This window comes from Carettochelys insculpta, chromosome 1 (assembly GCF_033958435.1).
Source record: "Carettochelys insculpta isolate YL-2023 chromosome 1, ASM3395843v1, whole genome shotgun sequence".
NCBI classification, from domain to species: Eukaryota; Metazoa; Chordata; order Testudines; family Carettochelyidae; genus Carettochelys; species Carettochelys insculpta.
In genome coordinates, this window is record NC_134137.1 from 118,315,189 (window position 1) to 118,342,599 (window position 27,411).

At 44.4% G+C, this 27,411-nt stretch overlaps 1 protein-coding gene across 4 annotated transcripts in view; it reads left to right on the top strand.

The window, feature by feature from the left end:
• The window catches only part of ARHGEF7 (Rho guanine nucleotide exchange factor 7), a 220,352-nt gene that overhangs the window by 25,243 nt on the left and 167,698 nt on the right, over window positions 1-27,411 (top strand). For all 4 annotated transcript variants that reach the window (XR_012645027.1, XM_074990443.1, XM_074990434.1 and 1 more), the window contains exon 2: window positions 6,552-6,638. Coding sequence is in view for 3 of the 4 variants with exons in the window: in XM_074990443.1 (XP_074846544.1) it covers window positions 6,552-6,638 (87 nt within the window). In the remaining variant the exon portion in view is untranslated. The remainder of the gene's footprint in view (window positions 1-6,551; window positions 6,639-27,411) is intronic.

The following is a 27,411-nucleotide window of genomic DNA, read 5'->3' on the forward strand; positions in this document are numbered from 1 at the left end:
TTGACATCAGTCGGGTAGTCCACTGGCAGCAGGACCGTGGGCTCTGGACGGCCAGAGGCCTCAGCGCTGCAGGTGTCAGGCGGGACTCCAGGGCCGTGCTCCTCTGGGACCACAGGGTAACTGGCCACATGCAGTCTCTCTGGCCCTGGCAGGGCTTTGCGGGAGGGGGCCTGCCACAGGTGCAAGGGCCCCAGTGGATCAGGGAAGTCAGCATACTGGCCCAATGGCAGGCTTGGCTGCAGCTGCCCAGGCTAGTCTGGGAAGCTGGGGGGGGTGGGGGGGGGGGCAGCTCTTGCCAGCTGGCTGGCTGGTCAGTGGTGGGTCCCCTGGTCCTGACGCCCAAGAGCCTGGTCAGAGCCTCCTGCCCTGCTTGGAGGCCAGGCCTTTAATGAGCCTCAAGCCCCACTCCTGGCCGTTCTGGCCCCAGGCACCGCCCTCCAAGGGGTGGGGCACAGGTGTTCTGGCTCCAGGCCTCCCCACCAGGGTCTGTGAGTCAGGGGGAGGCCACCGCACCTTGTTACACAGCAAAAATTCAGATTATTTTCTGAGTGACTAACACTTAAGCAGAACCCATTGTATGGTTTAAATTGTTCCTGATGCACCTGCTACATGTGTTACTTTGCACTTACCTCTTTGAATTCCATTGTGTTGCCCCAATTCCTATTTAAATATTTGTTAGATCCTTCTGGTATTCAGGTCTTTTCTTGTTATTACTGTTCGGGCTTGTCTACACTTCCACCTTCCTTCGAAGGCTGGATGGTAATTAGGGTGTTTGGAGTTTACTAATTAAGTGCTGTTGTGCATAGGCAGCACTTCAGTAAGCAAATTCCCACCTGCGGCACGCACCTAGCTGCAGCACACCCTCAAAATTTTGAGGTGTAAGGGGACTTCAAAGTTGCCCTGGCACTTCGACGTACCAGCAGGAGAGCCACAGCTAGATGCGTGCTGGTACTTTGAAGTTTAAAACTTTGAAGTTGCCGCAGGGTGGAATTTGCTTAATGAAGTGCTGCCTGTGCATGGCAGCACTTCATTAGTAAACTCCCAACATCCTAATTACCCTCCTTCCTTCGAAGGAAGGTGGTAGTGTAGACAAAGCCTTTCTTTTATTATTTATATTACTGTAGCACTTAGAAACAGCCGTCAAGGAACAGGGGCCTCATTTTGCTAGGTGTTGTACAAACATGTAGGGAAAAAAGATAGTTCCTTGGTTAATAATAGGTGCAAACTATCCAGTAGGCAAAGATGGGGAGGAAAAGACGTGACCATAACAGAATTATAAACATGTTTTTTTTTTCCTCAGGCTAGATGTGCACAATGTTTATTCTTTATTAAGCTAAATAGCTTTGGACCATTAACCTATTTTTCTGCCTCTTTTCTGCCTCCCATCTTCTAGATAATTAGTGAATGTAACTGAACAAAATCTTTCTTAATGTTTGCTAAGGCAGCCTGTCGTTGATGACCTTTTGTGCTGAGAATTGTCTACTTACTTGTACTGTTCCCTATTCCTGTTTTAAATAATCCATGACCAAGACTACTTCTGAGTGTGAGAGATAAAACTTCTGTTTTCTATAGCTTCCTATAAGGGATGTTATCTAATGTGTTTTAAATGTTCAATGATTTTATTCCTCATGTCACACTGTTTCTAAGACATTCGTAGAAGAAGATTACAAGAATCTTTGCACAATTTTAAGAATTTCCTGGGTAATAACTAGGCGTGGTTGTTTCTATTTTTAGGCTCTTTTTTGTGTGACTCTCTGTTAGGAGAGAAAGACCTGTGTATTAGATTTTCTGATAATTTATTTAGATGCTTCTGTTTCTTGGCAGATGCCAATGTAGTCATATCCATACAGCTGAGAAGATTGTCAGATCAATGGCACAAACATTAATTCAAACAGTAAAGCAAGGATTTGAAATATGTTTTGAGAGACAAGGAACTGCCTTTTTAAATATTTGCCAGAGTTTGCTAATTAATAACTTTCTTTTGAGGCAAGCACAGTTATCAGCTAGAGAGGCACATGTTTTTGACAGTGTTGAGATTTCTGTGCAAGTCTAAAACATTTTGAAAATGCCATTGACCCACATTTAACCTTCCTGAGGTGGGAAGGAATCCATTGCCACTTTTTCCATCTTAATTGGCAGTTCTCTGCCTCCTATCATATTCGATGGCATCCTGTGTGAGCTCTTTGTTTGTCCTATTATCAGATACAGCAGCCACCTATGAGATAATATCTATCACTTGGGCCAGTTGTGCTGGGTAGGTTCGTAAAATTTCTGAATCCTATGTTTACCTGGTTGAGGGCTTTAGGAGTAAGGATTATTGCTTATTAAAGAGATAATCCTGTTTGTGTCACAAGACAAGAAACTTGTTGAACGAGGCGTTTGTTTCTTGTGCAAGAAGCTTGGATATTATTCTTATTTTTGCCCTGTGTGTTGTTTTGGGGGTTCCTCATTATGAAAAGAAATCTTGATGAAATGAAGATTTGAGAGGAGGATGTAAGAAATTACAAAGATATAAACTGTGAAGAGAGATTAAGGGAATTTAGTATGTGTACGTCTTAGAGAAAATACAAAGGAGGATATGATCATGCTATAAATACTTGAAAGATAACACGGAGAATAAAATATTTAAGATTGCACAGTAAGGAGCATTGACATAGAAGAGAAAAGAAAAAGATTAAATTAGACTTTAGGAAACATATTCTAACCGTGTGTTCAACTGGATGATGAAATAATTTGCTGAAGGAGTCTAAGGCACTGTTAAAGTTCCCCAAAAGCAAGTTAGGTGTGACTTAATGAGGAAGTGTATTAAAAAATTCACTGGTACAACAGGGTTGAACTTGACCTTTTCTGGAGTTTTCTGCTTCACTTGTTACCTTTTCCAAGGATTTACTTGCTGGACTTCCTGATCAGTGTTCCTGATCGGTTAATTATGAAAATGCTCTTATTTTTAAATATTTCTGACTTTCAGATGGGTAAACTCAGTGAATATATAAACACCAAAACCCTTTATTGCTGAAGAAAAGCAAATATGAAATTACAATCATTACACAGACAACCATGATTATAAGAGTATTAGCAAAAAACAATCGTTTAACCTTTCCAAACTTTTTACACCTCCCGTATTTTAAAGATCTTCAGGGGTAAAACTTCAGTCTAGAGAATTCCAGAACTAAACTTCAGTGTTCTAATGTTTGGTTTAAACGTCTGATCTGCTTGCTTGATGTCACTTGGATCCTGACCTAAAGGTGTCAGCTTTGATTGTTTTTTTATAGTCTTTCCCAGTTTGGAGGTTTGTTACAACTAAACTTTAGCTCTGAAAGCTGATATTTCTCTTAATTCCAGTTTTCCTAATATAAGCAAATCATTACTTTTCACTGACTTTTATTTATATCACAAGAGAGTCCAAAATATCCTTGGTAATGTGCAAAAGGCATAGTCCCTGCTGCCAAAAATTGATGTCAGGATTTCAAGAGTTAAATATTCTACAGGAAACCCCAAATACTGTGAAAATATATTTGGGTCTGTTGTGCCATAAGAGTGCATGAGAGATATAGATGACTTAATACTTACGTTTAAAGTAGTCTGTAATACAGAGAGTAATTTCTTGTATGGTGATGTGCCCTCTCAAATCCTATGTATGATACACTTCCATGCTATATTTTTTTTCTCAAATAGAGCTGCTTATTCAGGGACCGATTCTGCCTGTCCTTTCTCAAGCTAAGCAGTATTTTACATGGTACATTTTTTTATGGAAATTTGAAATCAGTTATTTCTAAAGGTAAGGTCCTGGCACTGTGAACATTTAAGCACACACAGAACTTTACTCATGTGAGTTGTCCTAAAGCTAATGGGACTGCTTACTTGTATGGAGTTATGCATATGTTTAAGCATTTGTAGGAGCAGACTTAAATTACCACTCACTGTGGGGGCGTCTACAGTAGGAACTAACTTTGAAGTTAGCTTCAAAGCTAGGCACTACTTTGAAGTAGCCAGCAGAGAATCTACATGTATTTTCCCTTTGAAGTTCACTTCGAAGTAGGGAGCCCAACTTTGAAAACCTTACTCATTCCTGGAAATGGAGTAGTGCCCTACTTCGAAGTTTAACTTCTAAGTAGGGTGTGTGTAGACGCTTTACTTCGAAGTTGCATACGTCAAAGTTGTACTTCAAAGTAAGCAACTTTGAAGTTATTTTTGTAGTGTAGACACAGCCTATGAGTTGTAATACACGGCTACCTCTCTGTTATCATTCAGTGGCTGTGTTTACTCTACGAAAATAACTTCAAAGTTGCTTGCTTTGAAGTACAACTTTGAAGTAAGCAACTTCGAAGTAGAGCATCTACACACACCCTACTTAGAAGTTAAACTTCGAAGTAGGGCACTACTCCATTCATGGGAATGGAGTAATGACTTTGCAGTTGGGTTCCCTATTTCGAAGTTAGCTTTGAAGTAAGGGGGAAAAAAATGTGTGTAGACTCTCTGCTGGCTACTTTAATGTAGTGCCTAACTTTGAAGTTAACCTCAGCGTTAGTTCCTAGTGTAGATGCACCCAGTATGAGTAAGGGTGCCATGATAAGTGACAAGTGGCAGTAAAGCACGGACACTTTTTTTTTATAACTGTATTTCAATCAAGTCTTTTGCTAGCTTTCTTCTTTGCAATGAACTATGAAGAAATCACAGTGGTCTGCTAGACTGGGGCAAAGAAGGTTAGTTCATAATCTCTGTCAATAATCACTGTCTGGTATTAGCTTTTTGATAAGTTATGAAAAGCATATACTGAAGCTTTGCCATGAAATTTTTCTAAGGCTATCTACTCATGATTTAAGGCATAGGGCTCCATTCTCCCCTCATTTATGGATTCATTTTGAAGTGGAAAGTGGAGTCAAAAGGAGTGCTATATACACAACAAAAAGCAGACTGCATACCCACTATGTTCCCTTAAACTAAATTGCATTTTAATTGATGTTTGAATCAAAGCTTTGTTTGTACAGCCTTTACGAATACAAAATATTTGATTTTTCAAAATGTCAGTCAAAGTTTTGGATGCTGGCTTAATTCTGAGCCAAGTGAAGACATTGGGATTTCTAAGTCTAGGTCTTGAGAAATTAAACCCTTGCTCTTAGAAGGTACTGAGCACTTTTGGGTGGTGCTGATCACTCATCTCTAACCATGAGTTCAACTTTCATTCAGTGGGAGATGACGATGCTCAGCATTTTACCGGATTGGACAGTGTGGCAGACATTACTAAAAATGTAGGGCTTTTTTTTTTTTTTAAAAGACAGGTAAAGCGTTTTAATGGTAGAATGAGTATTTAACGTGCTCAGTATTCTCTCTTTAAAATTGTTGATAGTATGCTCTAGATTTTTTGTTGTTCTGCTGTTATTGAAAACGACAAAGATAATGCAAATCTATTTCGTCATCACACATTTCTGTCACGGTTTCCCTTGTCTTTACTTGTTCTGTTTGTTACACCCACTTGTGTCTTAATTTAGGCAATAATCCTGCAATCTAATCCAGGTAGCCAGACTGCGTACACTTGTATGGATTCCCTTTGATTCCAATGAAACTTCTGTTCAATTTACTAGGCCTTAACACAGGTACAGTGGTCTGTCTGTCTGGATCTCCAGACTGAAGGACTGCTGCCTTTGGTTGAAAAGTTGGGGAGGGAGGGGATGCAAATGACTTCCCTTACGCTCTGTTAGTAAAGGGCTCCAATAGAGTGGGGCTCTGGGTCCTGCCTGGGCACAACTGTAATACTAAATAGTGGATAACAAGAAGAAGTCCTGTGGCACCTTATAGACTAACAGATTATTTGGAGCTTCTTTGGGCTCCATACCCGCTTCTGTGCATCTGACGAAGTGGGTCTTTGCCCACGAAAGCTTCTGCTCCAATAGATATTAGTACATAAGGTGCCCCAGGACTTCTCCTTGCTTTTGCAGATAGACTACCACGGCTACCCCTCTGGTAAATAAGGGACAGTCACTCATCGGGAAGCAGGGCAGCCTGGCTGCAGTCCCGATTCCCTGGGGGTGGGGTAGAATATGTGACTATGGGAGAGCTGCTGCCCCGCGCTCCTATGCCAGGGCAGCAGCACTTCCTGGCCGCGGGGAAGGCCAGTGCTTTCTGCAAAGGGAGACGGACACTCGCGCTGCCAGGTGCGCGCCTTTGCGGCACGCTTCCTCACAGCCTCGGCGGGGAGGCCGGGCTGCTCCCGGGTGGCGCTGCATGCAGAGCACGGTCACCAGGTCCCGGGTTCCTGCTACGTTCCGTGCATCGCCCCGCGGTAGCGACCGGAGTCCGCTTGAACGCTGCGGGGTCGGACCGTGCTGCGGGCTGGGGCAACAGCCGGCGCTGCACAGCTATGGGGCCAGGCCCCGCACTTGCCCGGGCCCCTCCCCGGCCCGCACGTGATTTCCTGGCTCCGTGTTTACTTCCTAGGTCAAAGCCCTTGCACGGTCCCGGAGCAGCCGCCGCTGCGGAGGTGCAGGGGGTGAGCAGGGACCCCACCCCCGCTCCCAGCGTAGCCCCCTCACCCGGCGCCTCTTCTCTTGCAGGTTTATCCGGAGCCCCGCACCGAGAGCGAGTGTCTCAGCAACATCCGCGAGTTCCTGCGCGGCTGCGGCGCCTCTCTCCGCCTGGAGGTGAGTCTGGGTTGGGCACGGGGTGGGGCCGAGCACACAGTCTTTTGTGGTTTCCCTAGGGCCTCTGGAAGCGTCCCGGCGAGTTGCAGAAGGTGCCCCCTTTCCCTTGTGTTTCCCCCACACCCGTATTCCCATATCGTGATCTTGGGGTTAAATGACCTGCAGCTGGGGGGCTGGAGCAGTTGGTGTATTGGGGGTGCTGAGAGCAATTGACCTGTAAGCCCTGCATCTAGTGGAATCCTCTTCAAGCCTCCTAGTTCCAGCACCTGTGCCTGAAGCAATTTAAGTTGGTATTTTCTTTCCCGGGGACTTCCTAGAGTTGCTGCTGGGGTCCTGGGAGGTGCCTATGCTCCCAGGAGGTGGGGGAGCCCTTGAAAAGGTCTGTTCTTTGTGTCAGGTGGAGTGGAGGCTGTTGGTAGCTTCAGAAGGTGAAACTGGTCTGTAAAAGGTGTGATGGCTGCAGTCTCCTCTTGAGTCCACACTGAACAGATAACCCAGCATGGCGCTGGAGCACACGTTGAAGGGGTTTTTCGGTGAGGCCTTGTATCGTTTCTATTTAAACTGATCTGACAAGATTAGTTTTCGTACTTCTCTCTCCAAACTAAGTTGGTTAAATTCTTTTTCTGGCCTTGTTCTCAAGTGTTTATTTTAGGTGGGTGCTCTCTGGTGGTATTCCTTTCAACGTGGATTTTTGCTGTACTTCTGTGGCAGAGATTGTGTATTGTTCTCCATTTTAAATGTATCTAACGTACAGGATCCTGTGTGGTTAGAAACACTGTACAAATACAGTTTCTAAATGTAAGTTTGTATTAGTGAGTACTAACAGTCGGCTTACAGAAGCAGTTAAAATGTTGTGTCTGAAGCTAAGCAATATTTAATGGCTCCGTAGCTGTGTGGTGTCTTTCTTAAAAATTTCATTTGGTGATATTTCATGTTGTTAAAGTTGTGATCATAGTGTTCCCTTCCTCAATCCAACTTGTCTAGTTTCTTCCTTATGAGTAAGGAGTGTTGGAAAATCTTATACTGTTACCTACAAAAGAGAATGAGAGCGATATTTGCAGAAAGTTGCCAAAATTCCATTTGGTGACTTGACATAAATTGTTTATGACTTCATTGATGTGCAGTTATAAAGTTTATTTGTCAGGTGAAAAGATCATAGTTCTAGTGTTTCAGTGATAGAATTAAAGTTGTATTAGTTTTGTTTAGTAAAACTAGCTTTTAGGTGATGTCTCTTGTTTCATTTAATTCAGTGAAAGTGAAATGGTTTCTTAGATGTGTAGAATTTAATAAACTTTTAAGGAACTGCTTTTGAACATTTTTAAAATATGTATTTTATCTAGAACATTATCAAATTATCATGGGCATTTTGTATATTGCCTTTCCTACAGATTACTTGGACCACTGTGGATTACTAGGATTTATGCATACCTCTTCTAGATTTTGCTATATGACCAATCCATGGTGCTATCTGACCTCTTCAGTAATGTTAACACTTTTGTTAGTTTTTAAAGTGCTACTTGACTGCTTTTTTGTTAACACTTTAGTGTGTGTGTGTATGACATCATCTTGGGCTGGGATTAGTCCTGGTGATGGAGAAGCTTGTCTTAGCCATTTAAACTTTACTTAGAAAAATTTTATCCCTTATAGTTTTTGACTGTGAAGTGCTGTGTTCATTGATTCAGAGATCAGGAGGGTTCCCAGGGTTCCACTAATAGTTTTGCCAACCAGCAACAGAATGAAACTAGCAAGCCTGCTATCAGTTTTTCTGCTTTTATTCAGAACCTTAAGGCATCCGTGAAATTTATCATGTTAATTTCTGTCTTTCAGCTTGGAAAAAGCTATTAATAAAGACAGGGTGTAGCACTCCATTACCCAACCTTCTTGGGAAGGTTCATCAGCAAGAAGATGATGTACAAGGCGAAGTTTCAAGTTTGTGAACAGTAGTAGGCATTCAACATTGTCTTCCTTTTCATCAGCATCCTTAATGTCTGTCAGAGAGGCTAAGTGACTTGCCCAAGGTAGTCACACAGGAAGTCAGTGCAAGAGGGAATTGAACCCAGGTCTTTCATGGATGTCCTAGGCTTGTTCCCTAACCACTGGAGTGTCCTTTTTTCATGGGATGCAATTGTAGGTTTCCCACACATCTTTGTATCTTTTTAAAGCAAGCAGGAGTTTTGTTTGGTTTTTTTTGGTGTTCTGAAGATATTATTTTGCATTGTATCACTAAAATCCAAATGAAGAAAGCTAGGGAAGAAATTAAAAGAAAAACTTCTAAATTTAAATTTTGAATGGCACCCTGTTAGTTTGTGTAAAACCTGCTTGTGTAATGAGACTCTGCTGTTCAGGTTTTTTTTCTATTGAAATCAAGAACAAGAGATAATGGATTATTTCCACTCTTCTCCAGATCACCAAAATGCAAACCTTTCCAGTGCAAAGACTCTAAAATTGACAAGAAAGAGCCCAGAAACTACAGTGAGCTCTTAATATTTCCTGGGAGCAAGGGCAGGGGTTTTTGGACTTAGAGCCAGAGCTCACAGAGGAGACAGCTCAGAACCAGTTTTTCCTTTAGGACTGTGTATTTTGAAACCAGTAGGCAGACTTCATACTCTTCCAGATGCGCTCTTGAAAGGGGAAGCCTGGGAGGAAGTGGGAAAGAAGGGGCATGAGTCCACACCCAAGTACATGTCCTGATTTGTATTTCCTAAAATTTATACAACCCTTGATGGGGTTAAAAAAATGGAAAGTGTGCATTTAAAATAACAATAAAGTAAAACCACTCTAGCAATCCATGCATTTGCTTCTCTAACATCCTGCTGTCATTCCAGATCAGAAGATGTCTGGTCTGGGAGCATTCTTTGCAAATGATTTCCTTATCAGTGGCTGTTGTTGGAGGTTGTGTGGGGGGAGGGGATTTACAGTAAGAGCAGTGAGTTATAATTCTGTGTCACAAAATCTGCCCTGCCTGAGGGTGTGGAAAATCAGTCCCCAGGCAAAGAAAGCACTGGTTTACCACTAATCAGGCTCTTCAGGAGGGATACTTTTCAGTGACTAGAGAGAGCGGTCATGGAAACTGTTTAAATAAAAATAACCTTTCAAGAGAGGGGGAAAATGATCTAAGACGACCTGTAGCTTAAAAGGAAATACATATCCTGTTATAAGATACTTCTGATCCAGGTAAGAAGTGCCGGGTGAATAACCAAGATAAATGAATATACCAAGTGGTGTCCGAGATAGTGGATGTATTGCAGGAAAACCCTGTGCATCTGCCAAGCATGCAGGTTGACTCTATGATGTGATTCTCCAAATATGGGGAAAGCGGTGGGAAATCTTGTAAGAGTGAGATCAGTTGTGTTTAAATTAGAAAAAAAAAATATTGCATAAGGGGGACACTGCTGCTGGGAGGAGGTAAACCCACAGCCCCAGGGAGCTGGGAGCCAGGTGCAGTAGCACCTTGTCAATTTCCTGACTCCTGGCTTCCCTCTGTGTCTCCCTGCTGCTTTCCCTGCTCCCCTCTCCCTCCTCCTCTGAGCCCCTACGGAGCTGGGAGCCAGGCAGTGCTGCGCCTGGCTCCTGGGGACTTGGGGGAAGCCCCTCAGCCCTGGGGAGCTGGGAGCCAGGCAGGGCCATGCCTGGTCATTTTCTGGGTGGGAAGCTGGGAAACTGACTGGGCACTGCTGCACCTAATTCCAGGCTCCCAGGGGCTCAAAGGAGGAGGGAGGAGTCCCCCTCCCCATGACTTATGTGTTTATTTTTACTGTTTTACTGTACCCAGCCAGGTACACACTTCAAAATTAAAACAAAAAGCAGTCCAGTAGCACTTTAAAGACTAGCAAAATAGTTTATTAGGTGAGCTTTCGTGGGACAGACCCTTCTTCAGACCATAGCCAGACCAGAACAGACTCAATATTTAAGACACAGAGAACCAAAAACAGTAAGCAAGGAGGACAAATCAGAAAAAGATAATCAAGGTGAGCAAATCCGAGAGTGGAGGGGTGGGGCGGGAAGATCAAGAATTAGATTGAGTTAAGTATGCAGACGAGCCCCTATAGTGACTCAGAAAGTTCCCATCACGATTTAAACCATGTGTTAATGTTCCGAATTTGAATATAAATGTCAATTCGTCCGCTTCCCTTTCTACAAAGGAGCGATAATTTCTTTTCAGTAACACACATACCTTGAGGTCATTGACAGAATGGCGTATTCCATTAAAATGTTGACTAACTGGTTTGTGGATCTTGAGTGTTTTGATGTCTGTTTTGTGCCCGTTGACCCTTTGTCTAAGGGAGTTAGAAGTCTGTCCAATATACAAAGCATCTGGGCATTGTTGGCACATGATGGCATATATGATGTTAGTAGAGGAGCATGAGAAAGTGCCCGTGATTCTGTGAGTAACCTGGTTAGGTCCAGTGATGGTATTTCCAGAGAAGATATGTGGACAAAGCTGGCAGCGGTCTTTGTTGCAGGGAAAGGTTCCAGGACTGGTGTTCCTGGGGTATAGACTGTGGCCATTAGTAAGGATCCTCATGAGGTTGGGAGGTTGTCTGTAGGAGAGAACAGGCACGTCACCCAGGGCCTTGTGGAGTGTAGCATCCTGATTAAAAATAGGTTGTAGGTCTTTAATAATTCGTTGCAGTGGTCTGAGTTGGGGGCTGTAAGTGATGACCAGTGGTGTTCTGTTCTTGGCTTTTTTGGGCTGATCTTGGAGTAGCTGGTTTCTGGGTATGCGTCTGGCCCTGTCGATTTGTTTTTTTATTTCTCCTGGTGGGTAATTCAGGTTTATGAATATTTGGTAAAGTTCTTGTAGTTTTTGGTCTCTGTCAGTTGGATCAGAGCAAATGCGATTATACCTAAGAGCTTGACTGTAAACAATGGATCTAGTCACGTGTGCAGGATGGAAACTAGAAGGGTGTAGATAAGTATAGCGATCAGTAGGTTTTCGGTACAGTGTGGTACTGATCAGGCCATCCTTGATTAGTACTGTAGTGTCCAGGAAATGTATCTCTTGCATGTTGTAATCGAGGCATAAGTTGATGGTGGGGTGCAGATTGTTAAAGTCTCTGTGGAATTCTTCTAGAGCCTCTGTACCATGGGTCCAAATCATAAAGATGTCATCAATGTATCTTAAGTAGAGGAGTGGTAATAGGGGACGAGAGCTGAGGAATCATTGTTCCAGATCACCCATAAATATATTAGCATATTGTGCGACCATGCGGGTGCCCATAGCAGTTCCACTAATCTGGAGGTATAAATTGTCCCCAAAACGGAAATGATTGTGTGTGAGAACAAAGTAACAGCGGTCAGACACCAGATTGGCTGTGGTGGCATCAGGGATGGTGTTCCCGATTGCTTGTAATCTGTCTTTATGTAAGTAAAGTAATAAGTAAGTAATAAGTCAGACTATGAACAGGAGGCAGCCAGACAACTCTCCAACACCACATTTTACAGACCTCTCTCTGCTGATCCCACTTTGGAATTCCAAAGGAAATTACAACTACTGAAGGAACTCCCTGCTGCTACTCGGGACCTCATTAACTCAGACACACCATCTGAGCCGCAGCCTGGATTATTCTATTTACTTCCCAAAATCCACAAACCTGGAAACTCTGGACGCCCTATCATTTCAGGTATTGGCACCCTTACCCTCAGACTATCCAGTTACGTGGACTCCCTCCTCAAACCCTATGCCACCAACGCTCCCAGCTATATCCGAGATACCACCGACTTCCTGAGGAAATTACAAAACAGCGGAAAAGTTCCCGATAACGCCATCCTTGCCACAATGGATGTAGAGGCTCTGTACACTAATATTCCACATAAAGACGGATTACAAGCAATCAGGAACACCATCCCTGATGCCACCACAGCCAATCTGGTGTCTGACCGCTGTTACTTTGTTCTCACACACAAATCGACAGGGCCAGACGCATACCCAGAAACCAGCTACTCCAAGATCAGCCCAAAAAAGCCAAGAACAGAACACCACTGGTCATCACTTACAGCCCCCAACTCAGACCACTGCAACGAATTATTAAAGACCTACAACCTATTTTTAATCAGGATGCTACACTCCACAAGGCCCTGGGTGACGTGCCTGTTCTCTCCTACAGACAACCTCCCAACCTCATGAGGATCCTTACTAATGGCCACAGTCTATACCCCAGGAACACCAGTCCTGGAACCTTTCCCTGCAACAAAGACCGCTGCCAGCTTTGTCCACATATCTTCTCTGGAAATACCATCACTGGACCTAACCAGGTTACTCACAGAATCACGGGCACTTTCTCATGCTCCTCTACTAACATCATATATGCCATCATGTGCCAACAATGCCCAGATGCTTTGTATATTGGACAGACTTCTAACTCCCTTAGACAAAGGGTCAACGGGCACAAAACAGACATCAAAACACTCAAGATCCACAAACCAGTTAGTCAACATTTTAATGGAATGCGCCATTCTGTCAATGACCTCAAGGTATGTGTGTTACTGAAAAGAAATTATCGCCCCTTTGTAGAAAGGGAAGCGGACGAATTGACATTTATATTCAAATTCGGAACATTAACACATGGTTTAAATCGTGATGGGAACTTTCTGAGTCACTATAGGGGCTCGTCTGCATACTTAACTCAATCTAATTCTTGATCTTCCCCCCCACCCCTCCACTCTCTGATTTGCTCACCTTGATTATCTTTTTTTGATTTGTCCTCCTTGCTTACTGTTTTTGGTTCTCTGTGTCTTAAATATTGAGTCTGTTCTGGTCTGGCTATGGTCTGAAGAAGTGGGTCTGTCCCACGAAAGCTCACCTAATAAACTATTTTGCTAGTCTTTAAAGTGCTACTTGACTGCTTTTTGTTTTGATAGTGTATAGACTAGCACGGCTTACTCTCTGTTACTACTTCAAAATTAAATGCAACTACAGAGCCTAGCTTATTGACACCCCCTTCTTCCTCCAGCCAGTTCAAGCACAGAAGCATGAAGGCTTCAGTATATTTGCTTCCAAGTGGGGTAAATCTATACACCAGGAATCAACAAGGCTGTGGGTATGTCTTCAACCCTGACCAGCTTGATCTTCTGGTTAGTGCTCTTCTGGGGTTCAGTTTTGCACCTAGTATGCACGTAATTGAACTATCGGGGTGAACCGGTGATCTCTGTACTCAGTATCACGAGGAATAAGGGAGGATGATGGGATAGCTTCTCACGTAGATCTGCCTCTGTGAGGATGGCCACATAAATCCACTATAGATATAGCTGTAGCTAGAATTGTGTATCTACAGTCCTCTTTAAGGTCTGGTGTAGACTTGGCTTTAAGATTCTGCTCTGTCCTTTTGTTGTCTAAGTGTTCCGAAGACACAGGAGCACAGCACCCGATGTTCTTGAATGCATTCCTCCAGAAGCCACGGGTCAGCCTGGAAGGTCTAAGTTGCACCAAAGCTGCGGTTAGTGCCCGCTCCCAAAAAACCTTTAATTTCTCTATCAAAAGCTCTGAAGAGTGCCTGTGTACGTGTTGTTATATGAATTTCCCATAAGGTGTATCTCAGCTTTATATGCAGCTGGCAATGATATCACTGTGCTGCTTTATTTTTTGACCGCCCCGCCCTGCCTCTCTGAAGGTGTTTTCCAAAGTGCAAGTTAACATGTTTTGTTTGGGCAGAAAAGGATTTAATGTTTAGCAATTCTAAGCTGACTTGTTTTAGTGGAAGGCTTTTCCTGCAAGAGGCCTATAAAGCAGCCATCAAGCCACCTGGTCGTATTGTAGAATAAAGATGCAAGACCACTTTACCTAATTCAGGACAACGGCAACAGGTGATGGGATGGATCACTTGATTACCAGCTCTGTTCATTCCTTCTGGGGCATCTGATGTTGGCCACTGTTAAAAAACAGGATACTGGGCTGTTGGACCTTTTGGTTTGATGTAGTATGTTTGTTCTTATGAGATGAATGAGTGGTCAAAGACGGCAATCTGTGCAGAAGTTTATTTCTGTGAAAGGACAGGTTCCAGAAAGGGGTGGTCACAAGTTGTGATCTAATATGTTCTCTGGTGATGTCTTTAGGTTTTTTTTTTTTTCTGTCTTGGATGAGAGTGGTTCTCTCTTGCACCAGTACGTGTCCTCCCCAGAAGTTTCTTAATTTGTGAGGTCTGTCATCCCAGCCATCCCTCAGCCTGTTGCCAAAGGTGTTTGGAGGGTCATGGTACCCCAGAAGTTGAGAGGGTTAGTGAAGATATCTGCCAGCTGCTAGAGCTAGTCTCACTAAGGAACAATTTCATCCAAGGTCCATGGGAGAACAGTTCTCCAGTATAATATTAATGGACTTATTGCGCTTAGGTTCTTGAGTTAAAACTTGTTTAGGAGAGAGTGCTAGTACATACTGGCTGAAACTGGAGAGACAATAAAATTATTATTAGAATATACCAATGAAAGTTACTCACGGATATTTGGATATTTAGTTCAAGTTGTGCAATAATATGGTCTGTTAAATTTTTATTAAAGGAAGTAAGATAAAACAAAGAGCTGCAACCTGAAGCTCTGTGCTGTTGAGTTAGCTACCTCACATAACAACTTAAACTTTTGAATCTGGGAATTTCCACTTCTTTGTTCAACAAGCAAATAGGAGAATCCCCAGATTCATAAGCTTAAGTTTCTGTTTGAGGTAAACTGCCAAACTGCCCATTCCAGTACTCTGTTTCTTGGTCTGGCTACAATAGATGACTGTAACTGCTGCAGCTGAACTCAATGTGAGTATAGTGACTTAAATCGAAATATTTCTGCGTGAGCAAAGATGCAAGACCACTTTACTCAACTCAGGGCTGTTTTGAGAAGGTTTATGTAGATGATATTGAACTTTGGTTGCAGAAATCACAAATCAAAAGTGAGCAGGGGGACAGACTGCCTGAGGGAACATTTTGCAAATGCGATAGAAAGACAGCAGGACCATGCACTTTTGCTAAACTTATATGAGTATTAGAATCAGATTTGGAGAATGAAGGTGCTTGGCCATAGCCAGGTATGTCAAAAGGAAGCCAGATCCAGGTTCATCAAAGAAAATGATGAAGAAATGCCACAGATGGATATGGTTGTAACAAAATCGAATGGGGTTGGAGGTGGTGGGAGAGAAAAAGCAGATTTGAAAATCGCAGGTTTTTTTTTTTTTTTTAAATGGCTTTCTTAATTTCCTCTTTTATTATTGAGGATCCAGGAGTGGGTACGTGAGGTTCTGTGGCCTTCAGTGTGCAGGAGGTAATACTAAATCAGGAGTGGGGAGGCTATAGCCTTGGAACGTGTGGGGGAGTAAAGCATCTGAATCAGAGGCCACCTCAATGAGAGCTTTTCCTTTTCCTTTCCTTTTCTTTTCTGTGGCCTCTGACTGAGTTTTCTGTGGGTCACTGGCTCCTGACCCAAAAAAGTTCCCCCCCCCCCAGACTATATGATCACAGTGGCCCTTTCTGACTGTACAATCTATGAGTCTGAGTCAGTTTTTTAAGCGTTTGTGTTATCTAAACCCAGGCAATAAAGCACCAGTCAAAAACAGATAACAGGCAATCTGTTAGATGTGCTTACTGATGGCTTAAAGGTGGAAGCGCTGAATGAATTGCGTAGAAAAGCAGTTATATTTAATACAAGATGACTGGAATGATGTGCATAATGACCCAGTGACAGTTAACAGGGTTTTTTTGTGTCTGCGGTTGATAGTAGAAGCAGTAAGACTAGAAGATACTGCTACACTGGCAAGAAAAGGCAAGGAATTAGCCAATGAACAATATGGTTGAGGTGTTAGAAACTACTGGAGGATGTCAGTACTACACAGATTTTAGCAACAGACAGAGCTGTGTCACTGAAAATCAGGCAGCATAAATACTGTTTGTCTTTGCTGACAAAACTTCCACCCCACATAAGCGGTGTTTGCTTTGGCAAGGTACTGTTGTACTTGCTGCAGCAAAGCTTTTGTCATTTGGGAAGGCTGGGGCAGGTTTAAGTGCCTATGGACAGCAAAAGCTTCAAAAACAAGCAGTCCTGTGGCACCTTTAGACTAACCAATTTATTGGTTCATGAACTTTTGTGGGTAAAACCTACTTCATCAGAAGAGTGTAAACAAAGCCTCACAGATGAGGAAAAGATACAAAGTGATTTGGAACCGGAGGACAACGTTTTGGTTATGTATGGGTATTCATTACATTGCAGTTTAACTCTTCATGTAGTTGAAATTTAAATAAATAACTAAAAGTAAGTGTAATGTGGTGTGTATATTGATGATGGTAGCTGTTCTCAGTGACACATGAGCATTTCCATAACCCTGAAGGGGTAGGTACCCTTTTCAGTTCATGTACTCAGTGGGATAGTGACAGGATGGGGACATGAGTATGACCCTGTTGCTTCAGATCCAACTTCTGTTTTCTTCATATTGCTGATATTCACAATGCAGCATGGCAGGACAAGTTTGATGACCTTGTGCACTTGAATGAGGACAAACCACATTTTGCACACTGCCCAATAGCAATCCCAAGGTCTTCTTGCTTCTCTGCTGCTCATGCAGATCTTGCTCTGATATCCCTGTGCTAGAGGTCTTAGGGCTGGTTTGAAACACAGATCCACGAATGCGGTATTTTGCATCCAAAAGTTGTGCAGGCACAGAGTGTCACCCTAAACATTTATGGTATCATCCCACCAATCGGTGCTTGTTTCTTGGATCTAGAACAGCATGGAGTGCTCTGTGAACCCAGCAGCAAAGTAATATTTTTATCTGTTTCTCTCTATAGTCACTGAACATGTCTTCCATATCCTACCACAAACTTAGAAGCACTTGTTGAAGTTCCACAAATTGTGTGTTCTTTGTTAGCAGTGGTCTTTAGAATTCCACTGAGTGCTGCAGGGTCCCTGCCTCTATGAAAGGTGGCAGAGATGGAAAAAGCGGTGCATAGGATAGTGGGAATTTTTAAAATGACGTGAAGTTTATACGGCCGGAATAAGCGTTGTGGGATTGGGTGGCATTTTGTGACCTTAACCCTGTAGTCGCTGAAATCCCTAATTGCTAGTATTCGCAAAGCAGTGCTAAAATGGTCCATGAAGCATTGTGCAGGACTGTACCGTGGGGCATGCTGGGAAGTGTTCTCATGGTGCATTGCATTCTCCACAGATGGAGACCATTCATGGTGAGGACATGCTGTGCTGACATGAACAGCTTAAATGCATGAGCATGAATTTCATACAAAAGTTGCTGGCTGTATTCTGACGCAAGTTGATCAAAGTTTGCAGTGCAGCCAGAGCCTTGGTGTGACAACTTAAGAAGCTGTTGTAGACTGATAGGTCATAAATAATATGTAAGGTCAGTATAACACTTCAATTAGTTGGCCTGGATGGCTCAGCTGTTTCAAAGATGCCTGTCAGCTTATTTATCTGTCTAACCCGTATAGTACTTGCTTATTCTGTTATCTAAAATTGTATTTTAGATGAATGATGATCTAGTCACAAACAACCTCAGCTAATATTTCAGAATGCAGTAAATAACTGTAAAACAACTATTTGCATTGCTATTAATATAAAAATTACATTTTCCTGATTCTTGAGAGATCTGGATTCCAGGAATGGTTGACCTCATTGCAGGGCCAAAAGTGTGAGAGAGGGTTTTTTAATACCCTAAGCTATTTAAAAGTGTGAACAGTTCTCAATGTAAATATTGAATGGGAAAAATAAAGTGCAGCCCATAATTCAGGGCTTGTCTTTATGCAGTTTTTGCATGAGATCACAAAAGAAAAGGCCATATATGAAAGATATTGCTACAGTCTTCTAGCTAGGTGCAGATGATAAAAAGTGCTCCTAGACATTGTGCTGTGTGCAGTAAAATCCTGAGTTATGCGGGGGTTGCATTCCTTGCAAACCCCATGTAACTCAAATGTTGCATAAGGTGGGGGAGGGGGACCCCTCCCTTCTCCTCCCAGCCCCTGGGAGCCTGGAGCCAATGCTCAGTAGCACCTGGTCAGTTTCCTGGCTTCCCACTGCTTGTGGGAGCTGGGAAACTGACCAGGTGCTGCTGTGCCTCGCTCCTGGGGCTGAGGGGTTCCCCCCACCTCCCTTCTCCTCCAAGCCCCTAGCATTGCTGCACCTGGCTCCCTGAGGGCTCAGAGGAGGAGGGAGGCGGGAGTGGGGAAGGAGAAGCCCCTCAGCCCTCAGGAGCTGAGAGCAAGACACAGCAGTGCCTGATCAGTTTCCTGGCTCCCTGTTGCTTGCAATCTGGGGGAAGCCAACTGATGGAGCCTGGAATTTCGACATTCACGTTTATATGATTAACACACATGTTGAAATCATGTAGAGCGGGGGTTTATTGTAATCATCTAGGAGCAAGCTGGAGATCCACCAACATTGGCATCACAAATGGTAAACACACTGGATCAGAGTAGGAGAAATCACCTTTTAAAACTTCAGTCAGTGAAATGTAGATCAGAGTTATTTTGTACGCATTTCAGGTGGTGTACTGCGTGTGTGTTACTGCTTCATTGTACATGAAACACTGGGACCATACGCCATATCTGTTGTGGAATATAGGTAGGTGAGATGTACCTTAGGTCTGTGGAAATGCAAATGTGTATTCTGCACAATCAGTCTTTAAAACTCAAGCTTTGCCTGTGTGGAGTTCATTATTTATGGACCTGATTTTTCAAAACCCTGCATGTGCAAGTGCATGCCTCTTGCTCAGATGTAAATACCATGAGTGCTTGCATGAAGCAGAGATGTCTGTATGAAAAAGTCCCTCATGTTTAATTGGCTATTTGCACCCACGCTTCAGATACTTGAGAGAACTTTTGCAAATTGTTGGCCTAGATTTCTAAATAGGAGAAATTAGAAGTGGCTCATTCCTGGTCTCTTTATTTTATTTTATTTATTTTAATCTTGTTTTTGTTGTACCCTGCACTGTGGTGTCTTGGTTTATTGTGTTAACTGTCCTTGTTTTCAGTGCCATATAGTCTGTTCCCCAGTCTGCCAGTTTTCCCTCCTTTCTCATGAGCATGCTCTGATTTCACTTGATTGCCTTGAATTTTGCTTTCCTCCAGTCTATCTCTCTCTCTTGCCATATCTTTCTGATTTTTTCCCCCCTGCTGCTGGTCTTACTGATGTATTCACACCATGTACAGGAGGGAGTGAAAGTACTATATAATGGGCAGTAGCACTGGAAACAGACAAACAGGGAATAGTCCTGATTAAATGAGAGAAATGAGTTGGAGACAATCCTTCTAGGGCTTCTCCTCTGACCTAGTTCTGTGGGAGTAAGGGAATGTGAAAGTGGGGTGCTTATTTCGAAGCTGCCCCATTTACACTGTCAATCAGGAGTTCGAAGTCTGTACTTTGAAATTTGCATGGCAGCCACTGTGTTAATGAGGCACTGAATGTGCATGTTAGCACCTCATTAACCTGCTTCAAATTGTCTTATTACCATGCCACCTCTGATGGGAGGTGGCATGTGTAGAAGCAACCTTGGAGAGGGAAGGAATAGGCAGCTGAGCCTTCAGCTACATCTACACTACCAGATAAATTCAAATTTAAGGCAGTTAGCTCGATTGTACCAAGTGACTGTCTTCACTGTAAATACCGTTAGCTAGATTTAGGGAGAAATAATATCAATATCATAACATCATTGAAACCAGCTGGGTGTAACATCAAATTCAAATTTAAAAGTGTGTGGAAGTGCCATGTCTTTAAATTGAATTAATTAGCTTCCAGAGGCTCAGCGGTGCTGCTGCTGCACCTACTTTCTGGCTCCCTGCCACTCACGGGAGCCAGGAAACTGACTGGCGCAGTTGCACCTGGCTCCTGGGAGTGGTGGGGAGCCAGGAAACTTACTGGCGCTTCTGCACCTGGCTCCCGGCTTTAGCGAGCCAGGTGCAGCAGCGCTTGTCAGTTTCACAGCTCCACCAAGCTGGGGGGAACCAAGCAGCAGGATGGGTGTTGCCAGCAGTGGGGGTGCAGAAGGGCCCTGGGGGGAGGGTGCAGAATGTGGGGCTGAGGGAGCTCTGGGATAGGTTCCTACAATGCTTTGCGGCAAAAGATGATGTTTGGCCTTGAAGTGTATAGCATGAATGCACATTAAAATATATAATAATTTTTTTCTGTAGCCCCTAAAAGGTTATAAATAATGCAACCATATCTCCCGGTCCCAAATATGAAACCGGGAGCTATGTTGGGGGGTGTTTTGGGAACGGTTGCTTCTCCTGGCTCCACCAAGCCCGGGGAGCTGGGAAGGAGGCGGCAGCTGCCGGCGTTCCTCTGGGAGCCCCTAGGGAAGTGGCAGGGGTTTGGCAGCAGCCTCATGCTGCCCCACTTCCCTCAGGCTCGGGGAAGTGACTCCCACCAGCAGCGGCACCTGTGCCACTGCTGGTGGAAAAGCTCAGTGGGAGGAGAGCCCAAATACGGGACAAGTAACCTCCTTTAAAAATAGGTAAGGATGCCTTTTTGGCTTCCCAAATATGGGACTGTCCCATCTAATACGGGATGGATGGTCACTTTAGATTTAAAGAAAGGATGTTCATCTGAATCGTTTGTTTGCTAGAACTGTAGTTAAGACACTTCAAAGAAAATTTGTAACATAATAGTGTGCATTTGGTGTGGTGTTTCTTTTTTCAGGATAACTATCTGAAATAACTTTCTTATGAGATGCTTTGCCTGAAATTTCAGTCTTCTGAACTTAATTCAGTTAACTGTGGCCATTGTTCTGGAAAATGAACTAATATGTAACACCAGCTGTGTGCAGGTCTGTAGCTAGCAATGGTAGAACAGTTCCAGCTTGCTGGATCTAAGCTTTTGATTGAATCAGAGTTCTCAGCAGCATCTTATTGGAATGACTTATTATTTGGCTTCTCAACCTGCTTCTAGAGTTGCTTAGTTTTTCCATGATACTTTCTTACATAATTGTATTCTTTTTTTATTTGTAGCATCTGTTACCATTTTGCTTTTTTACATGCGAACAAACTATAAGATTTTGGAAAGTTGTCAAGGTCCCTAAGCACATACTGCATGTGCATAGAACAGGAACAGAATAGACAGCAACATGTTAGTTCTTGATACTTTTGAGTTGTTGGGGTGGGGGAGTAGGCTTAAATATAGATTCACATGGCATGTTATAGGAATTGATATTGCTATCTCTGTTCCAGGTACCTGGCAGGCGTGCAGCTTGCTTGGTGCTCACATGCAGAAGCTGTTGCAGTAATATATAGACTTTGCTAGTTTTTATAGGAATTGCATTTGCCCGGAACTAGTTTTTCCATAATCCTATCCTCTGGCAGGTCATTCTATACTACTTCAGGGTTAGTCTGCTCTGAAAAAGCTGGCACTGTAGGTGCACCAGTGAAGGTAATCTTTCCAGTGCAATCCCGTAATGTTCCTGCAATGTCTTCCGTTAGAATTCTGATATTTCAGGGTGCTTATTCTCCCATCTGCCAAGTTATTTTTTTAACTCTTCCAATTTAGCAGGTGTTGCTTGCCTATGCTAGACTCTTAAGACATGTTAGGTCATGTCTGTACTTAGCAGGAGATTGGTGCTGTGGTGTCGATTTAGAGAGGTTAATGAAAAGCACTAAACTGACTCTAATCGCTCTCTTGTCAACTCTGGTACTCCACTGGAATGAGACACATCCGGGAAGTCTGAGAGAGTTTCTTCCATTGACTCCCTTGCAGTGGAGACCCCGCCGCAACTCATCCCTAAGATATGTTGACTATAGCTACGCTATTCAGGTTGCTAGAGTTGTGTAAATTGTGTTGACATTGCTATATAGTGTAGACCTGCCTTTAGTATGTGTAGTCTGAGTGTGTTGCAGACACATCAGCTGGCTTTGTGTGCAAGTTTGACATTAATTGCTAATACATCTAGTGCCGTTTCTTTCCCCACTTCGAATGAAAGAGCGCACTGCCTCAGGTGTGGTGGAGCACTGCGGGAATGCTTGACGCATACAAAGCACCTTTCGGGGTGTCCTGTTGAATGCTTCTAAAACTCAGTGGAAAGTTAAGCTCTATCTGAATCTACTCCATCTGTTTTTGTTAAAATGGGCTTTGTGCACTAGTAGCTTGATGCACAAATAGTTTTTAGTCATCTGTGTCCACACCATGGGCACTCTTGTGGCACACCTGCAGCACTGCTGAATTACACCACTGTAGCATAAATACTTGTTACAGAAATGGAAGGGGTGTTTCTATACTTAATCCACCAGCCTGAAGATGTGGTTGCTAGCCTGACAGAATTCTTCCATCACTTAGCAGTGTCTACTGTGGGTATCGGTTTAACTGTGTCTCGGGGTGAGTTTTTCACACTCCTGAGTGGTGTAGCTCAGTTGACCTAACTTTAAGGTGTAAGCCAAGCCTCAGTGTTTTCCATTGCTACCTCCCTCCATTCTTCAGCACTACCTTAACATCCCACCTAGTGTATCATATCAAAGTCCTGGTCTCCTGTTTAATAATGCGGTTCCTAGCACATGCTAGTAACACTGTGACCTCCGATCTTTTACCATGACAAGCTATTTTCTGATCTCAGTCACACATACTGACTTCAAATGGAGTTGTGTCAGACATGGACATTCTGGAGGTCAATCTAAGGTGTTTCCTTAGATGCACTCTTAGTTTGCATCGCTACACTAGCCATTTATGTGGGGGAAGGTGAGAGTTTATAAATACATAATTTCAGACATTTTCAGTGCAGCAGACCCTCGAATTATGCGATGGTTCCGTTCCATGCACCCTCGCGTAACCCAGATTTCATGTAAGTGAGGGTCCGGCTTTTTTCCCAGCGGAACACACTGGGGTGGGGGTGGGGGGCAATTGGGGAGGGTTAAGCCTGGTGGTGGGTTGGGGCCATGGGAAGTGGACGAAGAGGGCTAAGCGTGGGGTGGGTTAGGGCTGCAGGGGGCGGGGATAGGGGGAGTTGTACTGGAGCCATACGCGGGAGTGGTGAGCCGGGCTGTGGGGGGTTTGAACCAGAGCCATATGCGGGGGCAGTGGGGTTGAACTGGGGCCACGTGTGAGGGGGTTAAACTCGGGCGGGAGGATGGAACCCGGGCCACGTGTGTGAGGGTGGGGGGGTTTTAAGCTGGAGCTGGGCATGGGGGTGGTGAGCCAGTGAGAGGGTTGAACCAGGGCTAAGGAGGTTGAGCTGGAGTCACTCCTGAGATGTGGTGAGCTAGAGCCAGAGGCGGGGATGGGGGTGAGCAGGAGCTGTGGGCGGGTGGTGAGCAGAGCTGAGGGGGGCGGCTGGGCCAGGGCTGGGGGTGGGGTGGGGGCAAGTTAAACACAACTGGAAATCGCACATTTCCAGGATTTGCTGTAGGAAACGGGGCTCAGCCGGGTAAGAGCAGGGTCGCGTACTCTGAGACCTTACAGTAGTTTCCTTTTATCTTTTCAGAAGTGGTATTTTAATGATATGTTTTCAGTATGACTTTCTATTAGGGATTTCTTGTGCTTTGATATATTTGGTGTCAGAGAACTAAATCCTGCAAGCTGAAAACTTTTCTTGTCATACATTGTTGTGCATAGGGGATGGTTTTTTTTCCCCCCTGAAATGACATTACTTTGGCTGGCAAAAGCCATCTATAGAAGGATTTGTACTGACAAAAGTGCTTTTGCAGATACAGGCTGTTTGACTTCGTGACCCATGCTAACTTATACTGGCAAATGCACTTCTTTTCCTCAGTATTACTGCATTTACACAAGTAAGTGTTTTGTATCTATATGGACAACTCTTCTAAAGTAGACAAAGCTTATTAGACCTCTCTTCCAATCCTCAGCTGCCCTGCAAAATGCATCTGCTGTACACTGATTTAAGGACTGTGTGCACAAGACTGTTCTAGGGTCTTTGCTTTCTTGACAGCAAAATATTTCAAAGTTGCTGAAACCATCCATGCTCCTGGCCCAACTTTGATTAAATTGTTGTGGTTCACATTACTGCTGAGGAGAAGGCTGATCATAGGATTGGAAGGGATCTTGAGAGGTCTGTTAGTTGAGACTGCTGGTGTGCCAGGCAAGACTAAGTGTTTTCTAGATCATCCCTGACAGGTGTTTGGCTAATGTGCTCTTAAAAACTGCCGGTGATGGAGATTCCACAACTTCCCTACACCATTTAGTCTAGTGTTTAACCACTCTGACAGGAAGCTTTTCCTAATGCGCAACCTAACCCTCCCTCTCTGTAATTTAACTTGGTTGCTTGTCCTATCCTCAACGTTAAGAACAAATTTTCTTCCTCCTCGTAACAACCTTTTATGTATTTGTAAGCTGTCTCTTCAGTCATTTCTTTTCCAGACTAAACAATCTAATTTTTTCTTCAGTCTTCGTAGGTCGTGTTTTCTAGACCTCTAATAACTTTACTGTGGACTTTCTTCAGTATATCCACAACTTTTTGTGACGTGGTGTCCAAAACTGGACACACTACTCCAGTTGAGGGTTAATCTGTGCATAATAGAGTGAAGGACTTACTTTTTTGGTCTTGCTGACAGCACTCCTGTTAATGCACCGCAGAATGTTTGCTTTTTTTGCAGTAGTGTTGCGCTATTGACTCATTTTAGCTTGGATCCACTAAGGATCCTCAAATCCCTTTCTGCAGTGCTTCTTCCTAGGTAGTCGTTTCCCATTTTGTATGTGTATAACTGATTGCTCCTTTCTAAGTGGAGTGCTTTGCATTTGTTCTCACTGAATTTCATCCTGTTTGCTTCGCACGATTTCTCCAGGTTTTTAATGGTATCCTCCAAACCACTTACAGTGTCTCCCAGCTTGGGATCATCCACAAACTTTATAAGTGTGGTCTCTGTTATATAAAATCACCGATGAAGATGCTGAACCAGAGTCAGAACTGGTCCCTGTGGGTCCTCACTTTATGGTGGCCTTTACATCAACTGTTAAAAGTATGGGGGCTTTGTTGCTGATTTCACCTTTCCTACTATATATTTTTTAAATTAAAAAAAAACAAAACACTGACAAATCAGAGCTACGGATGATTTGCTTTTAAAGAGGATGGCAACAGCCCATTGCTCAGAAAAGTGCTCTCTACTTAGAGTGCCACACTGCCACTAGGTAACCTCTGGACAAGATGATTAGTAGCTTCTTCTTTGAGTGATTGCTCATGTGCATTCCAGTTTGGGTGGGCACCGGCCCCATGCCCAGTTGCCGGAAGCTTTTTCCCCTATCTGGTAGCCTTAGGGTCGGTGCGGTGCCCCACGGAGTGGTGCTTGTATAGCCACCCATATATGAACTGCCTGCCCCTCCCCCTGCTCAGTTCCTTCTTCTGCTGCTGAAGGTTGCTTGAGCTCCCTCATTGATGAGCATTCGCTGGTAGCCTTTATTGTTTTAATTAGTTGTAAATAGTTATCTTTCATAGGTAAATAGCTCCTCTTAGCACCAAGTGAGCCAAGGTGGGTCTTTAACCCCCTTGGCACTTCAGCACCAGGAGGCACCTGGCTCCCCGGGGTTTAAAAACTATTCCGAATGTGGCAAACGAATGCCCAAAAGTTACTCACATAAGGAGTGTTTGAGTTGCCTCGGTGAGGCTCACCTCCGGGAGTGCTGCTCTATTTGCAAGACCTTCAAGCCTAGGACTTTAAAAGATAGAGCTCAAAGGCTGAAGGTTCTACTAATGGAATCAGCCATGTGCCCGGACATTTCCCCGGTGGGAACTCGGAGCACCTCATCGTTGGTGCAGAGCACTCTGGCACCATTGGTGCTGTCGGAAAGTTCTCGGCACCGAGAGCGGAACTCAGTGCCTAGTGGCTCCCGGCGCCATAAGAGCCAGGCACTGGTGCCTTGCAAAAAGAGAAGATTGGACTGGGGTCGAGCCCAAGAAAGAAGGAGGCGAAGGCAAGCTTCAAGGGAGTCCACCAGATTGCACCGTGACCAGGGTCATGAAATGCGGGCATCACCTCCAGTGCAAGGCGGGAGCCCACGCTCTCCCAGACTGCCCTCAATGCTGGAGGCCTTTAGCGCTGCACAAGGCTTCCTGCAAGTTACAGTGCCACTACAGACGCCACACTGGGAGCCTTCATCACCCCAGTTCCAGGCACCTGGTCAGGCTCTAAGGACCCCAGCACAGTTCCTGACGCCAGGTGAGACCCCAGCAAACGGTTGCCTCCCTCAGTGCCGTGCAGAGTGTGCAAGAACTGGCGGGAGCTGTGGGACCCTTGGCACCGCCATAGTTGTTGGAGTTGGACTCCGTTTTACTCCAGCTCAGCTCGGAGAGGGAGTATGAGGTCATCTCAACGCAGTGGGCATCGACACTGCCCCGGCACCCCTTAGAGGGGAGTGGCAATGGCCCTTCTGGACCCCGTGGGCAATCCACGAGGCACAGGGGCAGGATGCGGGACTCCCGTTCAGGGCGCCTGGCACTCCTTGGGTGCCGAGATCAGCACTGACCGCTGCTTTGGGAGCCCCACCGAGAGAGCAAGTGGAATCGTTGGTGACGGCACCGGCACAAGTGCGGTCAGAGGCAACCCAATCGTGGGCATCGCCCCTGCAGGCACCGGGGACTGAGGTGAAGTGGATGCCGGCACCGACAGAACCGGTGCCGTCCGAGGTGCAGAGTGCCCTTGTCTTTATGGCACCATACCAGAGATCACTAGGGGGCCCTTCACTCCTGGCACTGAGCACGGCACCGCAAACCATGCAAATGGAAGTGCCAGAACCCCCCACACCGGTGGGCTTGGAGGGCATGATGCCCTTGTCCTCCCCAGATGAGGTGCTAGCTGGATCCTCTGCATCCCTGGTACTGGAGGATGGAGGAGCATACCAGCAGCTGTTGAGGAGGGTGGCCCAGAGTCTG